This window comes from Oncorhynchus clarkii, chromosome 14, assembly GCF_045791955.1.
Source record: "Oncorhynchus clarkii lewisi isolate Uvic-CL-2024 chromosome 14, UVic_Ocla_1.0, whole genome shotgun sequence".
Taxonomy (NCBI): Eukaryota; Metazoa; Chordata; class Actinopteri; order Salmoniformes; family Salmonidae; genus Oncorhynchus; species Oncorhynchus clarkii.
In genome coordinates, this window is record NC_092160.1 from 31,950,204 (window position 1) to 31,970,869 (window position 20,666).

Below are 20,666 nucleotides of genomic sequence, written 5' to 3' on the forward strand. Positions count from 1 at the left end.
ACATTGTATGATTTTTAAGTAATTCATTTGCATTTTATTGTATTTTATTTGTCTTAATCTTAAGGCTACAACATCTGCTGAAATGGCAGAGAAATGGCAAAATTCAAAAATATTTTTTAGAAATATTTAACTTTCATACAATCACAAGTGCAATACACCAAAACATACAGCCATTTTCCAGCCTAAGAGAGTCACAAAAAGCACAAATAGAGAAAATTAATCACTAACCTTTGATCTTCATCAGATGACACTCATAGGACTTCATGTTACACAATACATGTATGTTTTGTTCGGTAAAGTTCATATTTATATCCAAAAATCTGTTTACATTGGCGCATTATGTTCAGTAATGTTGTGCCTCGAAAACATCTGCCGGATTTGCAGAGAGCCACATCAATTTACAGAAATACTCATCATAAACTTTGATAAAAGATACAAGTCTTATGCATAGAATTAAAGATATACTTCTCCTTAATGCAACCGCTGTGTCTGATTTTCAAAAAAGTTTTACGGAAAAAGAACACCATGCAATAATCTGAGACAGTGCTCAGCCACACAAACAAGCCATACAGATACCCGCCATGTTGTGGAGTCAGTAACAGTCAGAAATAGAGTTATAAATATTCACTTACCTTTGATCGTCATCAGAATGCACCCCCAGAATCCCAGTTCCACAATAAATGTTTGTTTTGTTCGATAGTTCATCTTTATGTCCAAATACATCAAAGTTAAAACATTCCATTACAGTTTGTAGAAACATGTCAAACGATGTACATAATCAATCTTTAAGATGTTTTTATCATAAATCTTCAATAATATTCCAACCGGACAATTCCTTTGTCTTTAGAAATGAAACGGAACGGAGCTCGTGCTCACGGCCGTGCGCGTGACTAAACTAATGGCTTTCTGCCAGACCCCTGGTTCAAACACCTCTTATTCGCTCCCCCTTCACAGTAGAAGCCTGAAACGTTGTGAAGACTGTTGACATCTAGTGGAAGCCTTAGTAAGTGCAATACGACCCCATTTACACTATATTGGATAGGCAATCCCTTGAAAAACTACAAACCTCAGGTTTTCGCCTGCCATATGAGTTCTGTTATACACACAGACATCATTCAAACAGTTTTAGAAACTTCAGAGTGTCAAATCTACTAACAATATGCATATATTCGCTTCTGGGCCTGAGTAGCAGGCAGTTTACTCTGGGCATGCTTTTCATCCGAAAGTGAATATACTGCCCCCTATCTCAAACATGTTAATGATGCGGAATTAAAATTGCTGGCAAAAGCCTCGATGTAAGTTTTCCTTTTTGGTTATAGCCTCTTACAGTTAAGTGCCTGCCTGCCTGCTATTTTTCCTCTCCGTGACAACAGTCACGATGACAACAAACTCACTCGTGAGGTAAAAGGTTGGCATTTGACCATGTATTCCAAGACTGGTGAACAATGGACGATTCCACCGTCCTCGAGTCAGCACACCAGTTGTTGTTGTTGATGAAGAGGGGGAGGGGATGGATCTTTTCCAAGAGCCATGTTTAAAAAGAGCAGAGAATATTGCAGTTTCTAGAGTCCCGTTGGTTGCAAATCCGCCATCAAAGTTCATCCATCCCTCTTTTGAAGTGACTAGTAGAATTGAGGGAAAGGGTGGCTGGTTCTCCTGTCGCCTTAATCTCGCCAGTATCCCCTCTCTAGCCTCTAACGTCTGTTTCTTCTTGGTTTGCCCAAAAATTGGGTTGGAATTACAGGGCAGATGAGTTGGAAGTGTAAGGTGGAATTGCGCTAACTGCCGATCTGATGTTCAAAAGTTGTCGGTTTATAAGAAATCATGGGTTGGGTGGTGGCCACCGCCTTAACAAATACTTATTTTACAAGGGAGACCTGATGAGAAGCTACAGCTCAGTAGCACCAGTACCACTCTACTCTCCTCTACACATCACTAGTACCACTCTCCACATTACTAGTACCACTCTCCACATCACTAGTACCACTCTCCTCTCCACATCACCAGTACCACTCTACTCTCCTCTCCACATCACCAGTACCACTCTCCACATCACCAGTACCACTCTCCACATCACTAGTATCACTCTCCACATCACCAGTACCACTCTACTCTCCTCTACACATCACCAGTACCACTCTACTCTCCTCTACACATCACTAGTACCACTCTCCACATCACCAGTACCACTCTACTCTCCTCTACACATCACCAGTACCACTCTACTCTCCTCTACACATCACTAGTACCACTCTACTCTCCTCTACACATCACTAGTACCACTCTACTCTCCTCTACACATCACTAGTACCACTCTACTCTCCTCTACACATCACTAGTACCACTCTACTCTCCTCTACACATCACTAGTACCACTCTACTCTCCTCTACACATCACTAGTACCACTCTCCACATCACTAGTACCACTCTCCACATCACTAGTACCACTCTACTCTCCTCTACACATCACTAGTACCACTCTACTCCTCTACACATCACTAGTACCACTCTACACATCACTAGTACCACTCTACACATCACTAGTACCACTCTACACATCACCAGTACCACTCTACACATCACCAGTACCACTCTACACATCACCAGTACCACTCTACACATCACCAGTACCACTCTACACATCACCAGTACCACTCTACTCTCCTCTCCACATCACTAGTACCACTCTACACATCACCAGTACCACTCTACTCTCCTCTACACATCACTAGTACCACTCTACTCTCCTCTACACATCACCAGTACCACACTACTCTACACATCACCAGTACCACTCTACACATCACATCACTAGTGCCACTCTACTCTCCTCTCTGTATCCATGCATGGCTGGCTACCTGAGTCCTCAGCCTTTAGTACCTACTATTACTACTAGCGTTTACCCACCCTTCTCTCTTTTTCCAACCATTCAGAGCGGTGGCTGGCTACCTGCGTGCCCTCAGCCTGAGCCCGAACCACGCCGTCGTCCACGGCAACCTGGCGTGCGTCTACTACGAGCAGGGTCTTATCGACCTGGCCATCGACACGTACCGCCGCGCCATCGAGCTGCAGCCCCACTTCCCCGACGCCTACTGTAACCTGGCCAACGCCCTCAAGGAGAAGGGCAATGTAAGGAAGAACACGGTGTGTGTGTCCAAGCAGTGAGACACTGCTCCGTTATTCTGCATCCCAACTGCCAGTGTGAGAGGCATGACGGTCCCACCAGGCTGTGCCCCGTGCATGCCATGTCTGTCGTGCCTTCCTTGACCTAATTTAGGAGATATGTGGGGGGGGGGGGGGGGGGGTGTTGTTTTCTCCACATATACAGAGAGGAGATCAGACTGGGTGTGGTTAGATAGAAATGCATGACATCTTGGTCTTCCAGCTGGTCTGTTTCATGATTGTTGATAGGCCATCCCTTTCAACAGTGTTTCAGACAGAAAGATTATTTTGGGAAGTGCAAGCATCCCCTGTTCAGCTACAAACAGGGTTCCAGCTTTCAGTTAGCAGTGTTTGTGTAGCTGTTGTCTCTGTTGGGGTCTCCCTTTTTCTATTGGCCCTGTCTGGGCCTTGGTGTCTGTCTGTACGAAAATGTATATTTTTCCTGTATGAGGGGGGTGTCTGTCTGTATCTGAGTGTTTTGTCTTTATCTGTGAATGTGTGTGTGTGTGGTTTAACCCCGTCTCTCCCAGGTATCCGAGGCTGAGGAGTGTTACAACACGGCCCTGCGTCTGTGTCCCACCCACGCAGACTCTCTCAACAACCTGGCCAACATCAAGAGGGAGCAGGGCAACATTGAGGACGCCGTCCAGCTCTACAGGAAGGCCCTGGAGGTGAGACGGATAACCATAACTATGGCAGAATGCTCATAAAAAGCATTGAAAAGTATCTCTTCCTCCCCTTCTTCTTACCTGACATATAAAATACATTTTACCAAGACAAATGATTATTAGTGTTCTGAATCGTTCAGCGAGGTCTTTCTCGAACATAGTGCCTTCGGAAAGTATTCAGACCCCTTTTCCACATGTTGTTACGTTACAGCCTTATTCTAAAATGTTTCCTCATCCATCTATACATAATACCCCACAATGACAAAGCAAAAATTGGTTTTTAGACATTTATTTGGAAAGGCACACACCTGTCTATATAAGGTCCCACTGTTGACAGTCAGAGCAAAAACCAAGCCACGAGGTCAAAGGAATTGTCCAGAGAGCTCCGAGATAGGATTGTGTCAAGGCACAGATCTGGGGAAGGGTACCAACAAATTTCTGCAGCATTGACGGTCCCCAAGAACAGTGGACTGTGAAGCCACTCTTCAGTAAAAGGCACATGACAGCCCGCTTGGAGTTTGCCAAAAGGCACCTAAAGACTCGGACCATGAGAAACAAGGTTCTCTGGTCTGATAAAACCAAGATTGAACTCTTTGGCCTGAATGCCAAGCGTCACCTCTGGAGGCAACCTGGCACCATCCTTATGGTGAAGCATGGTGGTGGCAGCATCATGCTTGGGGATGTTTTACAGCGGCAGGGACTGGGAGACTAGTCAGGATCAAGGGAAAGATGAACGGAGTGAAGTACAGAGAGATCCTTGATGAAAACCTGCTCCAGAGTGCTCAGGACCTCAGACTGGGGTGAAGGTTCACCTTCCAACAGGACAAAGACCCTAAGCACGCAGCTAAGACAACACAGGCGTGGCTTCGGGACAAGTCTCATGTCCTTAATTGGCCCAGCCAGAGCCCGGACTTGACCCCGATCTAACATCTCTGGAGAGACCTGAAAATAGCTGTGCAGCAATGCTCCCCATCCAACCTGACAACTTGAGAGGATCTGCAGAGAAGAATGGGAGAAACTCCTCAAATACAGGTGTGCCAATCTTGTAGCGCTCGTACCCGAGAAGACTCAAGGCTGTAATCGCTGCCAAAGGTGCTTCAACCAAGTACTGAGTAAAGGGTCTGAATACTTATGTTAATGTGATATTTCTGTTTTTTTATTTTGAATGAATTTGCTAAAATACGTTTTCTTTGTCGTTATGGGGTGTAGATTGATGAGGGGGGGAAACCATTTAATATATTTTAGAATAAGGCTGTAATGTAAGAATGAGGGGTCTGAATACTTTCCAAATGCACTGTGTAATTAATATCATTTCCAAGAAAGGTTTTTTTTTGTAACGTAATACATCTCATAATAAGCACTTAGCTCTGATTCCAAGAACACAGGATGATGAGATGTTACTATCCTTTGTGCAAGCACTTCCAAGAGTTCATGAACAGTGAGCCTGGTGAAATTTGGCTTGTTTTACACCCTGTGAGAATGTGCCTGAGGTTGGCTGGCATGGAACAGAGGGCATGACAGGCGCAGGTTTCTCACCGCAACTTTTGAGAATTTTACATTTTCTGGTCGTTACATTTACAGCTACATTTATGACACGGGCCGAGTTGAATTTGAAAGCCTTTGTTAATCCAAATATTGGTTTATGCTCAGGGCTCCAATGACATCTCACATCCTCAGATGCTTGTTTATGTGAGAAATCTACTGAAAATAACAGGAATTTCACATCGACGTGGAAACGTATACTAAAATATGGAAATACGTGTCTCAATATGGACCGTCTTGCCTCATTTTATGTCCTGCAGATTTGATTAAAAAGGATGACCAGATCAACAGTGAGCTGGCAGGTAGCCTTTATTCTGGACAGAATCCAGACTAGCTGATGCCGTTTCCCAGATTAAAAAAAAATGTATTTAAAATTAAAAATAATTCTACAAGGGTGAAAACTCTTCTTTTGAACGGATTATGATAGAGACATGACGTTTCGACCATAAGCTTTCATTTAGAAATGTCTACACAGTTAACATATTGGTCAAATTGTGTATTTGATTGGGCACCCTATAACCTGTGTGGTTGGTGTCTTCAGGTGTTTCCAGAGTTTGCTGCGGCCCACTCTAACCTGGCCAGCGTTCTGCAGCAGCAGGGGAAACTCCAGGAGGCCCTCATGCACTACAAAGAGGCCATCAGGTCAGCAGACACACACACACCCTCTCTCTGTCTCGCTCTCTCTTTCATCTCGTTGGTTTGACACTCCATAGATACACTTTCAGGGACTGTGTTTCAAGGTTCTGAATGGAGTTGTTTGGCGTCCTACTGAATTGTTTGTGTGTCTGTAGAATCAGCCCTACGTTTGCTGATGCCTACTCCAACATGGGCAACACTCTGAAGGAGATGCAGGATATCCAGGGAGCTCTACAGTGTTACACCAGAGCCATCCAGATCAACCCTGCCTTCGCTGACGCTCACTCTAACCTGGCCTCCATACACAAGGTGACTTTCACCTGCCATGTCTGTTATTTCCCACAATCCTAAATCAACTCCTATCAGACCTACAGAAGTGCAGTGAAGTTGATTTGGGATTGGTATTACTCTTTTTTTTTTCTGTCACTAATATTCCGCAGGGCCAAATTCACCTATTCTCTGCAATTTAGTTATTTAATTCATGAAAATATTAAAATGCTTGTATTTATAAAGTAAGTTGTCTTATGATTCCTTTATTATAATATGTTAATCTCCCCCCCCCCCCCAGGACTCTGGTAACATCCCAGAAGCCATTGCATCTTACCGTACTGCCCTGAAACTGAAGCCTGACTTCCCTGATGCCTACTGCAACCTGGCACACTGCCTGCAGGTATACACACACACACACACACACACACACACACACACACACGTCTCCTGTGCCAAGTTACTGCAGATACACTTGAAGCCAAATCCTGATTTGAGACTCAACTGTAACTTGAGTATAATGAATGTATTGATGTGAGACATTACCAGAGAGTAGCCAAGTAAGGCCCAAGAGTTGCTGCTCCTGTATTACGTTTCTCTGATTTACATTTCAGACTGCCTCAAACATCTCTCACAAACACACTCAACACAGCTGTCTCTCTCCCCAGATTGTGTGTGACTGGACAGACTATGATGATCGTATGAAGAAGCTGGTGAGCATCGTGGCTGACCAGTTGGATAAGAACCGCCTGCCCTCGGTGCACCCCCACCACAGCATGCTGTACCCCCTCTCTCACGGCTTCCGCAAGGCCATCGCTGAGAGGCACGGCAACCTCTGTCTGGACAAGGTACAGGCCCTCATCAAAGCAAGTACAGTATTGACCTTTTATTCAGGTGAAAGTTGGGCTGGGGTGCTTGCATGGTAACGGGTAAACGGTAAGACAGGATGGCTTGGAAGTTACTCGTCTGGTACATTTTGAAGGAAACTTATTAGTAGTCTTTTGTTTGGTTAAAAATAAGCAGTAAAAAGCAGCCTTGGGTTGCTTGCAGGGTAAAGAGGTTGGTTCAGTCATAGATGGGTTAAGAGGAGTTTGGTTTGTGTGGTTAGTTGGCTGTTAGTTAGGACAGGTTCAGGCTAGTTGTAACGGTGTTATGGACGAGTGATCTGGTTTTATTCTGTCTTGTCTAGTTGGACCACCTGAAAGTAGCTAGTTTTAAGGTCATTATCTGACAGGCTATGATGTTCCAATGTCCATACTAGCAATCATTCAAAGTAGGATGCTAGTGTAGATTTGTTTGGAAGAGAGCCTTGGGTTATGTCTCAGATGGCATCCTTGTCATTACATAGTGCACTATATAGGGAATAGGGTGCAATTTGGGACACAGATAGACTATACCACAGCTGATAAACTAACGGCCCCCCCCCTCCTGTACCACCACAGATCAATGCGCTCCACAAGCCGGCCTTTGAGTACCCCAAGGACCTGAAGGCCAGCGCCGGGCGTCTGAGGGTAGGATATGTCAGCTCTGACTTCGGGAACCACCCCACCTCCCACCTCATGCAGTCCATCCCCGGCATGCACAGCTCTGAGAAGTTTGAGGTGAGCGGTTTCTAACTGTTGTCTCATTACCACTAGAGATGTTGTCAGGCAGATTGGCAACAACCAGTGATTTCACACCTGGATTTGATTGTCATTTGAACAAATGTTTTATTCTCAATGAGACTTAACTGAATAAATAATGGATTATTAACTGAATAAATAATGGATTATTAACTGAATAAATAATGGATTATTAACTGAATAAATAATGGATTATTAACTGAATAAATAATGGATTATTAACTGAATAAATAATGGATTATTAAATGAATAAATAATGGATTATTAAATGAATAAATAATGGATTATTAAATGAATAAATAATGGATTATTAACTGAATAAATAATGGATTATTAACTGAATAAATAATGGATTATTAACTGAATAAATAATGGATTATTAACTGAATAAATAATGGATTATTAACTGAATAAATAATGGATTATTAACTGAATAAATAATGGATTATTAACTGAATAAATAATGGATTATTAACTGAATAAATAATGGATTATTAAATGAATAAATAATGGATTATTAACTGAATAAATAATGGATTATTAACTGAATAAATAATGGATTATTAACTGAATAAATAATGGATTAACAAATTCATTTGTGGCCAAACGGTACATTTAAATTCTATTTATAAAAAAAATATATGTTTTTTTTAAATACGTCTTAAATTGAGATATAACAGCCATACTATACTGGCTGTGCATCTGTTCTAACAGTTGGTCGTAACATGGTTATAACATGTCTGGTTGTTTCCCTCCCCAGGTGTTCTGCTATGCACTGAGCCCAGATGACAACACCAACTTTAGGGTTAAAGTGGTAGCCGAGGCCAATCACTTCACTGATCTGTCACAGGTGAGTTAACGCAGATGGAGAACTGAATCTGAGTACTTTAGAAGCAGCTTCATTTTCTCTTCGCCCTTTCCTCTATGCTGTAGAACATAGAGCCACTCTGAAGCCACATTCAACACCTGAGAGAGAATACTGATTTTTAAATCCTCTCCCTCCATGTCCACTCCTCCTGTCTGTCCTCTGTCAGCTCCCGTGTAACGGTAAGGCAGCAGACAGGATCCATCAGGATGGACTCCACATCCTGGTCAATATGAACGGCTATACCAAAGGAGCCCGCAACGAGCTGTTTGCCCTGCGCCCCGCTCCCATCCAGGTGAGATACAGGCTTTATTTGGCCATGTTAGTTTCTTATACATTTTACCCCCCTAGAATATTGGAGGAGGCATCCAGAGGTTTATATCCAGAGGCACAGGACTGATAGTGACTGGCCACTGCTTTGTCATAAAGTCAGTACTAAGTGATACTCCTGTGTCCCCTGTTTAGTGGCTGGGCTATAACGGCCTATGGGTAGTAGGCTATAACGGCCTATGGGTAGTAGGCTATAACGGCCTATGGGTAGTAGGCTATAACGGCCTATGGGTAGTAGGCTATAACGGCCTATGGGTAGTAGGCTATAACGGCCTATGGGTAGTAAAATGGTGGTTTGTTCTGTCTGGCGGTGGTGCGAGTGATGTGTGTGTGCAGAGGCACGTCGGTCGCAGGCTTGACCACTTTAAGAGGCCCAAATCTGACAAGACCAGCCATAGACAGACCTCTACCAGGGGTTGCTAAAACGTCTGTCCTCGGTGTCATGGACTTGGGGCTCGTGTACAACGCACTTTTACTCGCCATACTGTCCCGAGTCCTTAGCTTACAAAAAACGCACGACTTCTATTGTGAATGCAGGTAAACTGATGCACTGCATGAATCTTGTCATCCCACCAACGTGATATAGGATCCGAATTCACTGCGCGTCTGCGTTGATGTTCATAAAACGCCACGGATCCCTTTCTCTACTGTGGAACCCTTTCAATCCTTTCAGCACCTGACTCGAAGGGTGCTCAAATCGCTTAATAGGCCTGCTCATCACTTATTATTATTTTAGCCTAACCGATATGGGTGTTATGGGTTCGATACAGATTCAGATTTTTTTGGGGGGACAACTTACCAATACGATAGTGCCTTCGGAAAGTATTCAGACCCCTTTTCCACATTTTGTTACGTTACAGCCTTATTCTACAATGGATTATTGTTTTTTTCTGCAATCTACACACAATAACCCATAATGACAGTGAAAACAGGTTTTTAGAAATTTTTGCAAATGTATTAATGTAAAACAGATACCTTATTTCCATAAGTATTTAGACCCTTTGCCATTAGACTCAATTGTTCTCTGATGCATCCTGTTTCCATTGATCATCCTTGATCTTTCCAGAAATTGGAGTCCACCTGTGATAAATTCAATTGATTAGTCTTGATTTGGAAAGGCACACACCTGTCTAAATAACGTCCCACAGTTGACAGTGCATGTCAGAACAAATGAGGTCTAAGAAATTGTCCGCATAGCTCCGAGACAGGATTGTGTCATGGCACAGATCTGGGGAAGGGTACCAACTAATTTCTGCAGCCCTCCACCAATCAGGCCTTTATGGTAGAGTGGCCAGACGGAAGCCACTCCTCAGTAAAAGGCACATGGCAGCCCACTTGGAGTTGGCCAAAAGGCACCTAAAGACTCAGACCATGAGAAACAAGATTCTCTGGTCTGATGAAACCAAGATTGAACTATTTGGCCTGAATGCGTCACGTCTGGAGGAAACCTGACACCATCCCGATGGTGAAGCATGGTGGTGGCAGCATGCTGTGGAGATGTTTTTCAGTGACGGGGACTGGGAGACTAGTCAGGATCGAGGCAAAGTACAGAGATCCTTGATTTAAAACCTGCTCAGGACCTCAAACTGGGGCAAAGGTTCACCTTCAAACAGGACCACGCCCCTAAGCACACACCCAAGACAACGCAGAAGTGGCTCCGGGACAAATCTCTAAATGTCCTTGAGTGGCCCAGCCAGAGCTCAGACTTGAATCTGATCGATCATCTTTGGAGAGGCCTGAAAATAGCTGTGCAGCGACGCTCCCCATCCAGCCTGACAGAGCTTGAGAGGATCTACAGAGAGGGATGGGAGAAACTCCCCAAGTACCTGTGTGCCAAGTGTGTAGCGTCATACCCAAGAAGACTCAAGGCTGTAATCGCTGCCGAAGGTGCTTCAACAAAGTACTGAGTAAAGGGTCTGAATAATCTTGGTTTCTTTTTTCATTTGCAAAAAATATCTCAACCTGTTTTTGCTTTGTCAATTATGGGGTATTGTTTGTAGATTGAGGGGGGAGAAACGATTGAATACATTTTAGAATAAGGTTACTGTAACCAAATGTGGAAAAGGTCAAGCAGTCTGAATATTTTCTGAAGGCACTTTCCAGCGTGGAAACGAAAGTGATATTTTTCCACATCGTTCTCATAAATTACCATCCAAATTCCCAATTGTCAAAAACACGCTTCAAATAGTGAATTCTTACAATGTGACAATGTATTTAATATCTGTTATCTGTGGAATTACCATCCCATGTCGGTAAAAGGCCAATGTCTTCCGCCGCCAATATCGGTGGAACTATATACCAGTCAGGCTCTGCTTTGTTGTGATTATTACAAATAGGAAATGATCACTTCTCACGATGGTGCTTGTTTAGTAGGCCTAACGTCAGATCAAAGCTGAATCGATGTCTCGCAAAAATCACCGAATGATTCATTTGTATGTTACGTAGCCCAACAGAACAGATAATAATGGCATACGCTGTTATGACATGAACACCGCTGTCATTTCTTATCCGAAGCTGAATAGTCAAACAATCCTCACGCAGCCAAAACTCAACAATGTGCACCACAGAACAGTGAGCTAGGTGTTTCGCTGGATGTTTACATCTGAAGCATCCGGTTGGCATTTCCACTCACCACCAAACAAACACGGTAATGAGGAAGCCCAGTGGCCGGCAGTGGGAGGAGATGGATTTTTGGCCTACATTCTGCAAATGTCCCATTTTTAATTAAATGTGTTTCTCTGTTTTTCTGTTTCCAAATCTAGAATCTTTAACAGTGGAGTAAGTTTTGTAGACTGCCAAAGTTTCCAAAAATTCTGTTTAGGAGCGTCAGGGCAAATTGAGATATTGCACATGCACACTTCAGGTGTTCCCTAACAGCAATATGCTACAACGCGCCAATAGGATCTTGCTAACGTGTGCTTGATTCTGCCCACCTCATTGCTTGTTCTGCCCACTGATTAATTTGCTCCTGTTGGAAATGTCAGACCACAACCTCTCTCTTGGGTTAGTTATAAAAAATCTTTGTCATGTTCCTGTAGGCAGGATATACTGAGTGTACAAAACATTAAGAACGCCTTAATATTGAGTTACAGTCCCTTTTGCCCTCATAACTGCCTCAGTTTGTCAGGGCATGGACTCTACAAGGTGTCAAGCATCCACAGGTATACATACTGGTCCATGTTGACTCTACAAGGTGTCAAGCATCCACAGGTATACATACTGGTCCATGTTGACTCTACAAGGTGTCAAGCATCCACAGGTATACATACTGGTCCATGTTGACTCCACAAGGTGTCAAGCATCCACAGGTATACATACTGGTCCATGTTGACTCCAATGCTTCCCACAGTTGTCAAGTTGGCTGGATGTCCTTTGGGGCTTGGACCATTCTTGATACACACAGGAAACTGTTGAGCGTGAACAACCCAGCAGCGTTGCAGTTCTTGACACAAACCGGTACGCCTGGCACCTACTACCATACCCCGTTCAAAGGAACTTAAATATTTTGTCTTGCCCATTTACCCTCTGAATGGCACACACACAATCAAGGTGTCAATTATCTGAAGGCTTAAAAATCCTTCTTTAACCTGTCTCCCTGTCTTAATCTACACCCAAGTGGATTTAACAAGTGACATCATTAAGGGATCATAGCTTTCACCTGGTCAGTCTGTCATGGAGGCGTTCGTCATGTTTTGTACACTGTGAAACAAAATAGGCCTATATGTGTAATAGTTAACACCATCTGCTTTAATTTGCTCATGAAACAGTAATTCAACAAGATCTAACTGCATATCCCCATGAAAGTGATTGAGATCAAATGATTGGCAGATATGCAGTTAGAATGTGATGAAGGATCATTCCTGATTGACAGTGATGATGGCCTATTTGGAAAATAGGTATGCCTAATTTGGTGTTGAGGGTATTTAAATATATATGAACTGTTCCTTAGACAACAAAAAAATCCTATCACATGGTATTGGTCACATACACATTTATCACATACACATTTATCACATGGTATTGGTCACATACACATTTATCACATGGTATTGGTCATGTACCAGGCGGGGATACAGTCCCGACAGGATGCTCTCAATTGTGCATCTGAAAGTTTGTGAGACGTCTTAGGGACCAAGTCAGATTTCTTCGGCCTCCTGAGGTTGAAGAGGTGCTGTTATGCCTTCAACACACTGTCTGTCTGGGTGGACCATTTCAGATCGTCAGTGACGTGAAAGTTTGGTCATAGGTCTATTCTACAGTGACGTGAATGTTTGGTCATAGGTCTATTCTACAGTGATGTGAATGTTTGGTCATAGGTCTATTCTACAGTGATGTGAATGTTTGGTCATAGGTCTATTCTACAGTGATGTGAATGTTTGGTCATAGGTCTATTCTACAGTGATATTCAATAGGCTACATCTGTCGGTACAGTCTTTGATTGAGAAATGATGACCTCATAGTGTACGCTCCTCACCCCCCACACAAAAAAATGTGCACTACACCAGTGCCTGGGGTATAATAAATGTCAAAATAAAGTTCACACTGCCAACTGCTCTCTCTCCCCTTCACAGTGTATGTGGCTGGGTTACCCGGGAACCAGCGGAGCTCCCTTCATGGACTACATTGTGTCAGACAAGGAGACGTCCCCCTTCGAGGTGGCAGAGCAGTACTCTGAGAAACTAGCCTACATGCCACACACCTTCTTCATCGGAGACCACGCTAACATGTTCCCCCACCTCAAGGTGAGATTCCTGTTTATGCAGTAAACTAAGGTTTGTTGACGTGTGACTTGATTGGACCATATTGTGCGGCTAATGTACAGTGAGTGAGTGATTGGTTGAAATTGCAAGCCCGCTTCTTGTTCTGCTGTAATGGATCAGTTTTTTATGCGGTTAATTTTGCGTTTTGAATGTTTTGTGCGGAAATCTTATTTGCGTAATATTTTTAAGGTCTTTTTTTTTTTTTTTTTTGCATTGGATGCGTCTCACCACATCCGCCTGTTTCGCACTTCCATATCGGTAATGGAAGGCGAACAAGCTAGACCGGTGTTTGTCAGACCATGAGACATACCAAAAAGCGTCCGAATAGTTTGAGGCTACACACTAATATGACCCCTCTGTGGTGACACTCATGATTCTAACTTACACGGATTCTAACTAGATGTTGAACTGAAAAACAACTATTTCCATTGATCGTTAATTCCCTAATTAACCTCAATACTCAACGCAGAGGACTAATCTTAAAATATTCTCACTCTCAAGACTTGCTGGTTCTAGAGGTTCCTCTGGTCTCAGTCTGGGAAGATTGTTTCGTTATTGTGACCCTAGCGCATGGAATGACCTGCAGGCCACTGGGTCTTGACTGTCTGGTCTTGAAAGAGTCCGTTCGGGACTTTCATGAGGAATGTGGTGGAGAAATGCACTTGTTTTGATTGATGTGAAATGTTATGCCTCTTTTTTTGAATTAGATTTGTTGAGATGTGAAAAAGTAAAGTGATGGTGTTTTGAGACCGATCCTGTTGATTAATTGTTCCCAGGGCAGTCTTGAAAATGAGACCCTGGAGAATGTATGTATGTATGTATTTTTTTAAAAGCCTTGATCTGAAAGAAAAAAGACTAGCTTTGATGAATGAAAATGTCTTCTTTTTAGATCTACAACCCTGACTTGGTTTCTTGTAACGACACTTGCCATGCAGTTCACCTCTTCAACTCCAGTAATCTTCTGGTGTTTTCTTCAACAGTTCACCTCTTCAACTCCAGTAATCTTCTGGTGTTTTCTTCAACAGTTCACCTCTTCAACTCCAGTAATCTTCTGGTGTTTTCTTCAACAGTTCACCTCTTCAACTCCAGTAATCTTCTGGTGTTTTCTTCAACAGTTCACCTCTTCACCTCCAGTAATCTTCTGGTGTTTTCTCCAACAGTTCACCTCTTCAACTCCAGTAATCTTCTGGTGTTTTCTCCAACAGTTCACCTCTTCAACTCCAGTAATCTTCTGGTGTTTTCTCCAACAGTTCACCTCTTCAACTCCAGTAATCTTCTGGTGTTTTCTCCAACAGTTCACCTCTTCACCTCCAGTAATCTTCTGGTGTTTTCTCCAACAGTTCACCTCTTCACCTCCAGTAATCTTCTGGTGTTTTCTTCAACAGTTCACCTCTTCAACTCCAGTAATCTTCTGGTGTTTTCTTCAACAGTTCACCTCTTCACCTCCAGTAATCTTCTGGTGTTTTCTTCAACAGTTCACCTCTTCACCTCCAGTAATCTTCTGGTGTTTTCTTCAACAGAAAAAGGCGGTGATTGACTTCAAGTCAAACGGCCACATCTTTGACAACCGCATCGTTCTGAATGGCATCGACCTCAAGGCCTTCCTGGACAGCCTGCCTGACGTCAAGGTGGTCAAGGTGAGATGGTGAATAGCCCTAACCCTTCCTGGACAGCCTGCCTGACGTCAAGGTGAGATGGTGAATAGCCCTAACCCTTCCTGGACAGCCTGCCTGACGTCAAGGTGAGATGGTGAATAGCCCTAATCCTTCCTGGACAGCCTGCCTGACGTCAAGGTGACATGGTGAATAGACCTAACCCTTCCTGGACAGCCTGCCTGACGTCAAGGTGAGATGGTGAATAGCCCTAATCCTTCCTGGACAGCCTGCCTGACGTCAAGGTGAGATGGTGAATAGCCCTAACCCTTCCTGGACAGCCTGCCTGACGTCAAGGTGAGATGGTGAATAGCCCTAACCCTTCCTGGACAGCCTGCCTGACGTCAAGGTGAGATGGTGAATAGCCCTAACCCTTCCTGGACAGCCTGCCTGACGTCAAGGTGACATGGTGAATAGCCCTAACCCTTCCTGGACAGCCTGCCTGACGTCAAGGTGAGATGGTGAATAGCCCTAACCCTTCCTGGACAGCCTGCCTGACGTCAAGGTGACATGGTGAATAGCCCTAACCCTTCCTGGACAGCCTGCCTGACGTCAAGGTGAGATGGTGAATAGCCCTAACCCTTCCTGGACAGCCTGCCTGACGTCAAGGTGACATGGTGAATAGCCCTAACCCTTCCTGGACAGCCTGCCTGACGTCAAGGTGAGATGGTGAATAGCCCTAACCCTTCCTGGACAGCCTGCCTGACGTCAAGGTGAGATGGTGAATAGCCCTAACCCTTCCTGGACAGCCTGCCTGACGTCAAGGTGACATGGTGAATAGCCCTAACCCTTCCTGGACAGCCTGCCTGACGTCAAGGTGACATGGTGAATAGCCCTAACCCTTCCTGGACAGCCTGCCTGACGTCAAGGTGGGACTGTGGGAATATTCTGTGACCATATTTCCATTTGACTAGGACCCACCAACTATTGGAGAGCCTCATTGTCTGTTCCTGTTTTTCAATTTGAACTGTGAAGAGTTTTTTTTTTGCCCCCTTTTATCCTCCTGAAAATGCTTTGTAAATCACTTGTTCCTTCCTTCCTTCCTTCTTGTGGTCTCCTCTCCAGATGAGGTGTGCCAGTGGGGACAGTGGAGTAGCAGAAACCAACGGGGCTCTGTCCATGCCTGTCATCCCCATGAACACAGCAGCTGAGGCCATCATCAACATGATCAACCAGGGACAGATACAGGTCACCATCAACGGATTCACTGTCAGCAACGGACTGGCCACTACACAGGTACTGGGGGGGACTGGCCACTACACAGGTACTGGGGAGGGGGGGACTGGCCACTACACAGGTACTGGGGGGGACTGGCCACTACACAGGTACTGGGGAGGGGGGGACTGGCCACTACACAGGTACTGGGGGGGGGGGGGGACTGGCCACTACACAGGTACTGGGGGGGACTGGCCACTACACAGGTACTGGGGAGGGGGGGACTGGCCACTACACAGGTACTGGGGGGGGGGGGGGACTGGCCACTACACAGGTACTGGGGGGGGGGGGGGGGGGGGGACTGGCCACTACACAGGTACTGGGGGGGGGGGGGGACTGGCCACTACACAGGTAATGGGGGGGGGGGGGGACTGGCCACTACACAGGTACTGGGGGGGGGGGGGGACTGGCCACTACACAGGTACTGGGGGGGACTGGCCACTACACAGGTACTGGGGGGGGGGGGGGGGACTGGCCACTACACAGGTACTGGGGAGGGGGGGACTGGCCACTACACAGGTAATGGGGGGGGGGGGGGGACTGGCCACTACACAGGTACTGGGGGGGGGGGGGGACTGGCCACTACACAGGTACTGGGGGGGACTGGCCACTACACAGGTACTGGGGGGGGGGGGGGACTGGCCACTACACAGGTACTGGGGGGGGGGGGGGGGGACTGGCCACTACACAGGTACTTGGGGGGGGACTGGCCACTACACAGGTACTGGGGGGGGGGGACTGGCCACTACACAGGTACTGGGGGGGGGGACTGGCCACTACACAGGTACTGGGGGGGGGACTGGCCACTACACAGGTATTGGGGGGGGGGGACTGGCCACTACACAGGTATTGGGGGGGGGGGACTGGCCACTACACAGGTATTGGGGGGGGGGGACTGGCCACTACACAGGTATTGGGGGGGGGGGACTGGCCACTACACAGGTACTGGGGGGGGGGGTACGCACTGACACCACCACACAGGTACTGGAGGGGGGGGGCACACACACTGACACCACTACACACAGGAAATGGATAAGAATGAATATCAGTTTATTTTGTTGGTTGGATGAAGCTCCTTTGTGGTTGACCTTTGATCCCAGCCATATGACATGACTAGAGTCTGTAGTGTTACATCTCCTGTATACTGTGTGTTTTCAGATACTTCCATTGGAGGTGGTTGTAGTATCAGGGTCTGTCTCCCTCCAGGTATGACACACAGACAGGCTAGTACTGGAGAAGGACATTGGGTCACTTGCATGTCTACTTTTGGGTTAGGACACCTGGGGAAATGGTTCCATTACTGTCGTCTGTTTTCTCAGCTCTGAGACCGAACAGGGGTGTAAGGGAAACACTGTCACTATGCACTGGCCTCTCCTCTGACCCCCTCTCTTCCTCTCTCTGCCCCCCCCCCTCCTCGTTTCTCTCTGGTCATAAATATCTCCATCGTAACCACCGCCTTGTCCTCCATCTCAGATCAACAACAAGGCGGCTACAGGAGAAGAGGTGCCTCGTACCATCGTGGTGACAACCCGCTCCCAGTACGGCCTGCCTGAAGACTCCATCGTCTACTGCAACTTCAACCAGCTCTACAAGATCGACCCTCCCACCCTGCAGATGTGGGCCAATGTAAGCATCAAGCTAGAAAACACTGTTCCAATCATCCTGTTGTCTGAGGTCTTCATGTTTCTTCAGGAATTCCTCTTGTCCCTGACTCTCCGGGTGAAATGGCATCTTAGTCCCTATGTGATAGTCTATTAGCTTTGACCAGGCCCTATGCTCTGGTCAACAGGAGTACACTATATAGGGACTCTGGTCAACAGGAGTACACTATATAGGGACTCTGGTCAACAGTAGTACACTATATAGGGGCTCTGGTCAACAGTAGTACACTATATAGGGGCTCTGGTCAACAGGAGTACACTATATAGGGGCTCTGGTCAACAGGAGTACACTATATAGGGACTCTGGTCAACAGGAGTACACTATATAGGGACTCTGGTCAACAGGAGTACACTATATAGGGACTCTGGTCAACAGGAGTACACTATATAGGGACTCTGGTCAACAGTAGTACACTATATAGGGAATATGGACTCTGGTCAACAGTAGTACACTATATAGGGACTCTGGTCAACAGTAGTACACTATATAGGGAATATGGACTCTGGTCAACAGGAGTACACTATATAGGGAATATGGACTCTGGTCAACAGGAGTACACTATATAGGGACTCTGGTCAACAGGAGTACACTATATAGGGGCTCTGGTCAACAGGAGTACACTATATAGGGACTCTGGTCAACAGTAGTACACTATATAGGGGCTCTGGTCAACAGGAGTACACTATATAGGGGCTCTGGTCAACAGTAGTACACTATATAGGGGCTCTGGTCAACAGGAGTACACTATATAGGGGCTCTGGTCAACAGTAGTACACTATATAGGGGCTCTGGTCAACAGGAGTACACTATATAGGGGCTCTGGTCAACAGTAGTACTCTATATAGGGAATATGGACTCTGGTCAACAGGAGTACACTATATAGGGACTCTGGTCAACAGTAGTACACTATATAGGGGCTCTGGTCAACAGGAGTACACTATATAGGGGCTCTGGTCAACAGGAGTACACTATATAGGGACTCTGGTCAACAGGAGTACACTATATAGGGACTCTGGTCAACAGGAGTACACTATATAGGGACTCTGGTCAACAGGAGTACACTATATAGGGACTCTGGTCAACAGGAGTACACTATATAGGGGCTCTGGTCAACAGGAGTACACTATATAGGGACTCTGGTCAACAGTAGTACACTATATAGGGGCTCTGGTCAACAGGAGTACACTATATAGGGGCTCTGGTCAACAGGAGTACACTATATAGGGGCTCTGGTCAACAGGAGTACACTATATAGGGGCTCTGGTCAACAGGAGTACACTATATAGGGGCTCTGGTCAACAGGAGTACACTATATAGGGGCTCTGGTCAACAGTAGTACACTATATAGGGGCTCTGGTCAACAGGAGTACACTATATAGGGGCTCTGGTCAACAGGAGTACACTATATAGGGGCTCTGGTCAACAGGAGTACACTATATAGGGGCTCTGGTCAACAGGAGTACACTATATAGGGGCTCTGGTCAACAGGAGTACACTATATAGGGGCTCTGGTCAACAGGAGTACACTATATAGGGACTCTGGTCAACAGTAGTACACTATATAGGGGCTCTGGTCAACAGTAGTACACTATATAGGGGCTCTGGTCAACAGTAGTACACTATATAGGGGCTCTGGTCAACAGGAGTACACTATATAGGGGCTCTGGTCAACAGGAGTACACTATATAGGGGCTCTGGTCAACAGGAGTACACTATATAGGGGCTCTGGTCAACAGGAGTACACTATATAGGGGCTCTGGTCAACAGTAGTACACTATATGGGGGCTCTGGTCAACAGTAGTGCCATTTCAGACACACAGCAACTTACTCACCATCTCTCCTGTAGATCCTGAAGCGTGTTCCCAACAGTGTTCTGTGGTTGCTGCGTTTCCCTGCGGTGGGCGAGCCCAACATCCAGCAGTACGCCCAGAACTTCGGCCTGCCCGGCTCCCGCATCATCTTCTCTCCCGTGGCGCCCAAGGAGGAGCACGTGAGACGGGGCCAGCTGGCCGACGTGTGTCTGGACACGCCCCTCTGTAACGGACACACCACCGGCATGGACGTCCTCTGGGCCGGGACACCCATGGTTACCATGCCAGGTGAGACAGAGCTTTGCACTCGTTCACTAGCCTCCACAAATCAGAGTTGGATTGGTGTTGACAGCCTCCACAAATCAGTTGGATTGGTGTTGACAGCCTCCACAAATCAGAGTTGGATTGGTGTTGACAGCCTCCACAAATCAGAGTTGGATTGGTGTTGACAGCCTCCACAAATCAAAGAGTTG

The 20,666-nt window shown here is 45.7% G+C and overlaps 1 protein-coding gene across 15 annotated transcripts in view; it reads left to right on the top strand.

The window, feature by feature from the left end:
• The window catches only part of LOC139366522 (UDP-N-acetylglucosamine--peptide N-acetylglucosaminyltransferase 110 kDa subunit), a 36,090-nt gene that overhangs the window by 12,434 nt on the left and 2,990 nt on the right, over positions 1-20,666 (top strand). For 4 of the 15 annotated variants that reach the window (XM_071104103.1, XM_071104108.1, XM_071104119.1 and 1 more), the window contains 15 exons: positions 2,935-3,145; positions 3,694-3,834; positions 5,915-6,015; positions 6,165-6,318; positions 6,578-6,679; positions 6,945-7,142; positions 7,719-7,877; positions 8,659-8,748; positions 8,933-9,058; positions 13,665-13,835; positions 15,374-15,490; positions 16,571-16,741; positions 17,879-17,926; positions 18,194-18,346; positions 20,229-20,481. In XM_071104103.1, coding sequence (XP_070960204.1) covers positions 2,935-3,145; positions 3,694-3,834; positions 5,915-6,015; positions 6,165-6,318; positions 6,578-6,679; positions 6,945-7,142; positions 7,719-7,877; positions 8,659-8,748; positions 8,933-9,058; positions 13,665-13,835; positions 15,374-15,490; positions 16,571-16,741; positions 17,879-17,926; positions 18,194-18,346; positions 20,229-20,481 — 2,195 coding nt within the window. The remainder of the gene's footprint in view (positions 1-2,934; positions 3,146-3,693; positions 3,835-5,914; positions 6,016-6,164; positions 6,319-6,577; positions 6,680-6,944; positions 7,143-7,718; positions 7,878-8,658; positions 8,749-8,932; positions 9,059-13,664; positions 13,836-15,373; positions 15,491-16,570; positions 16,742-17,878; positions 17,927-18,193; positions 18,347-20,228; positions 20,482-20,666) is intronic. The other 11 variants (XM_071104107.1, XM_071104112.1, XM_071104111.1 and 8 more) reach the window with 7 other exon arrangements.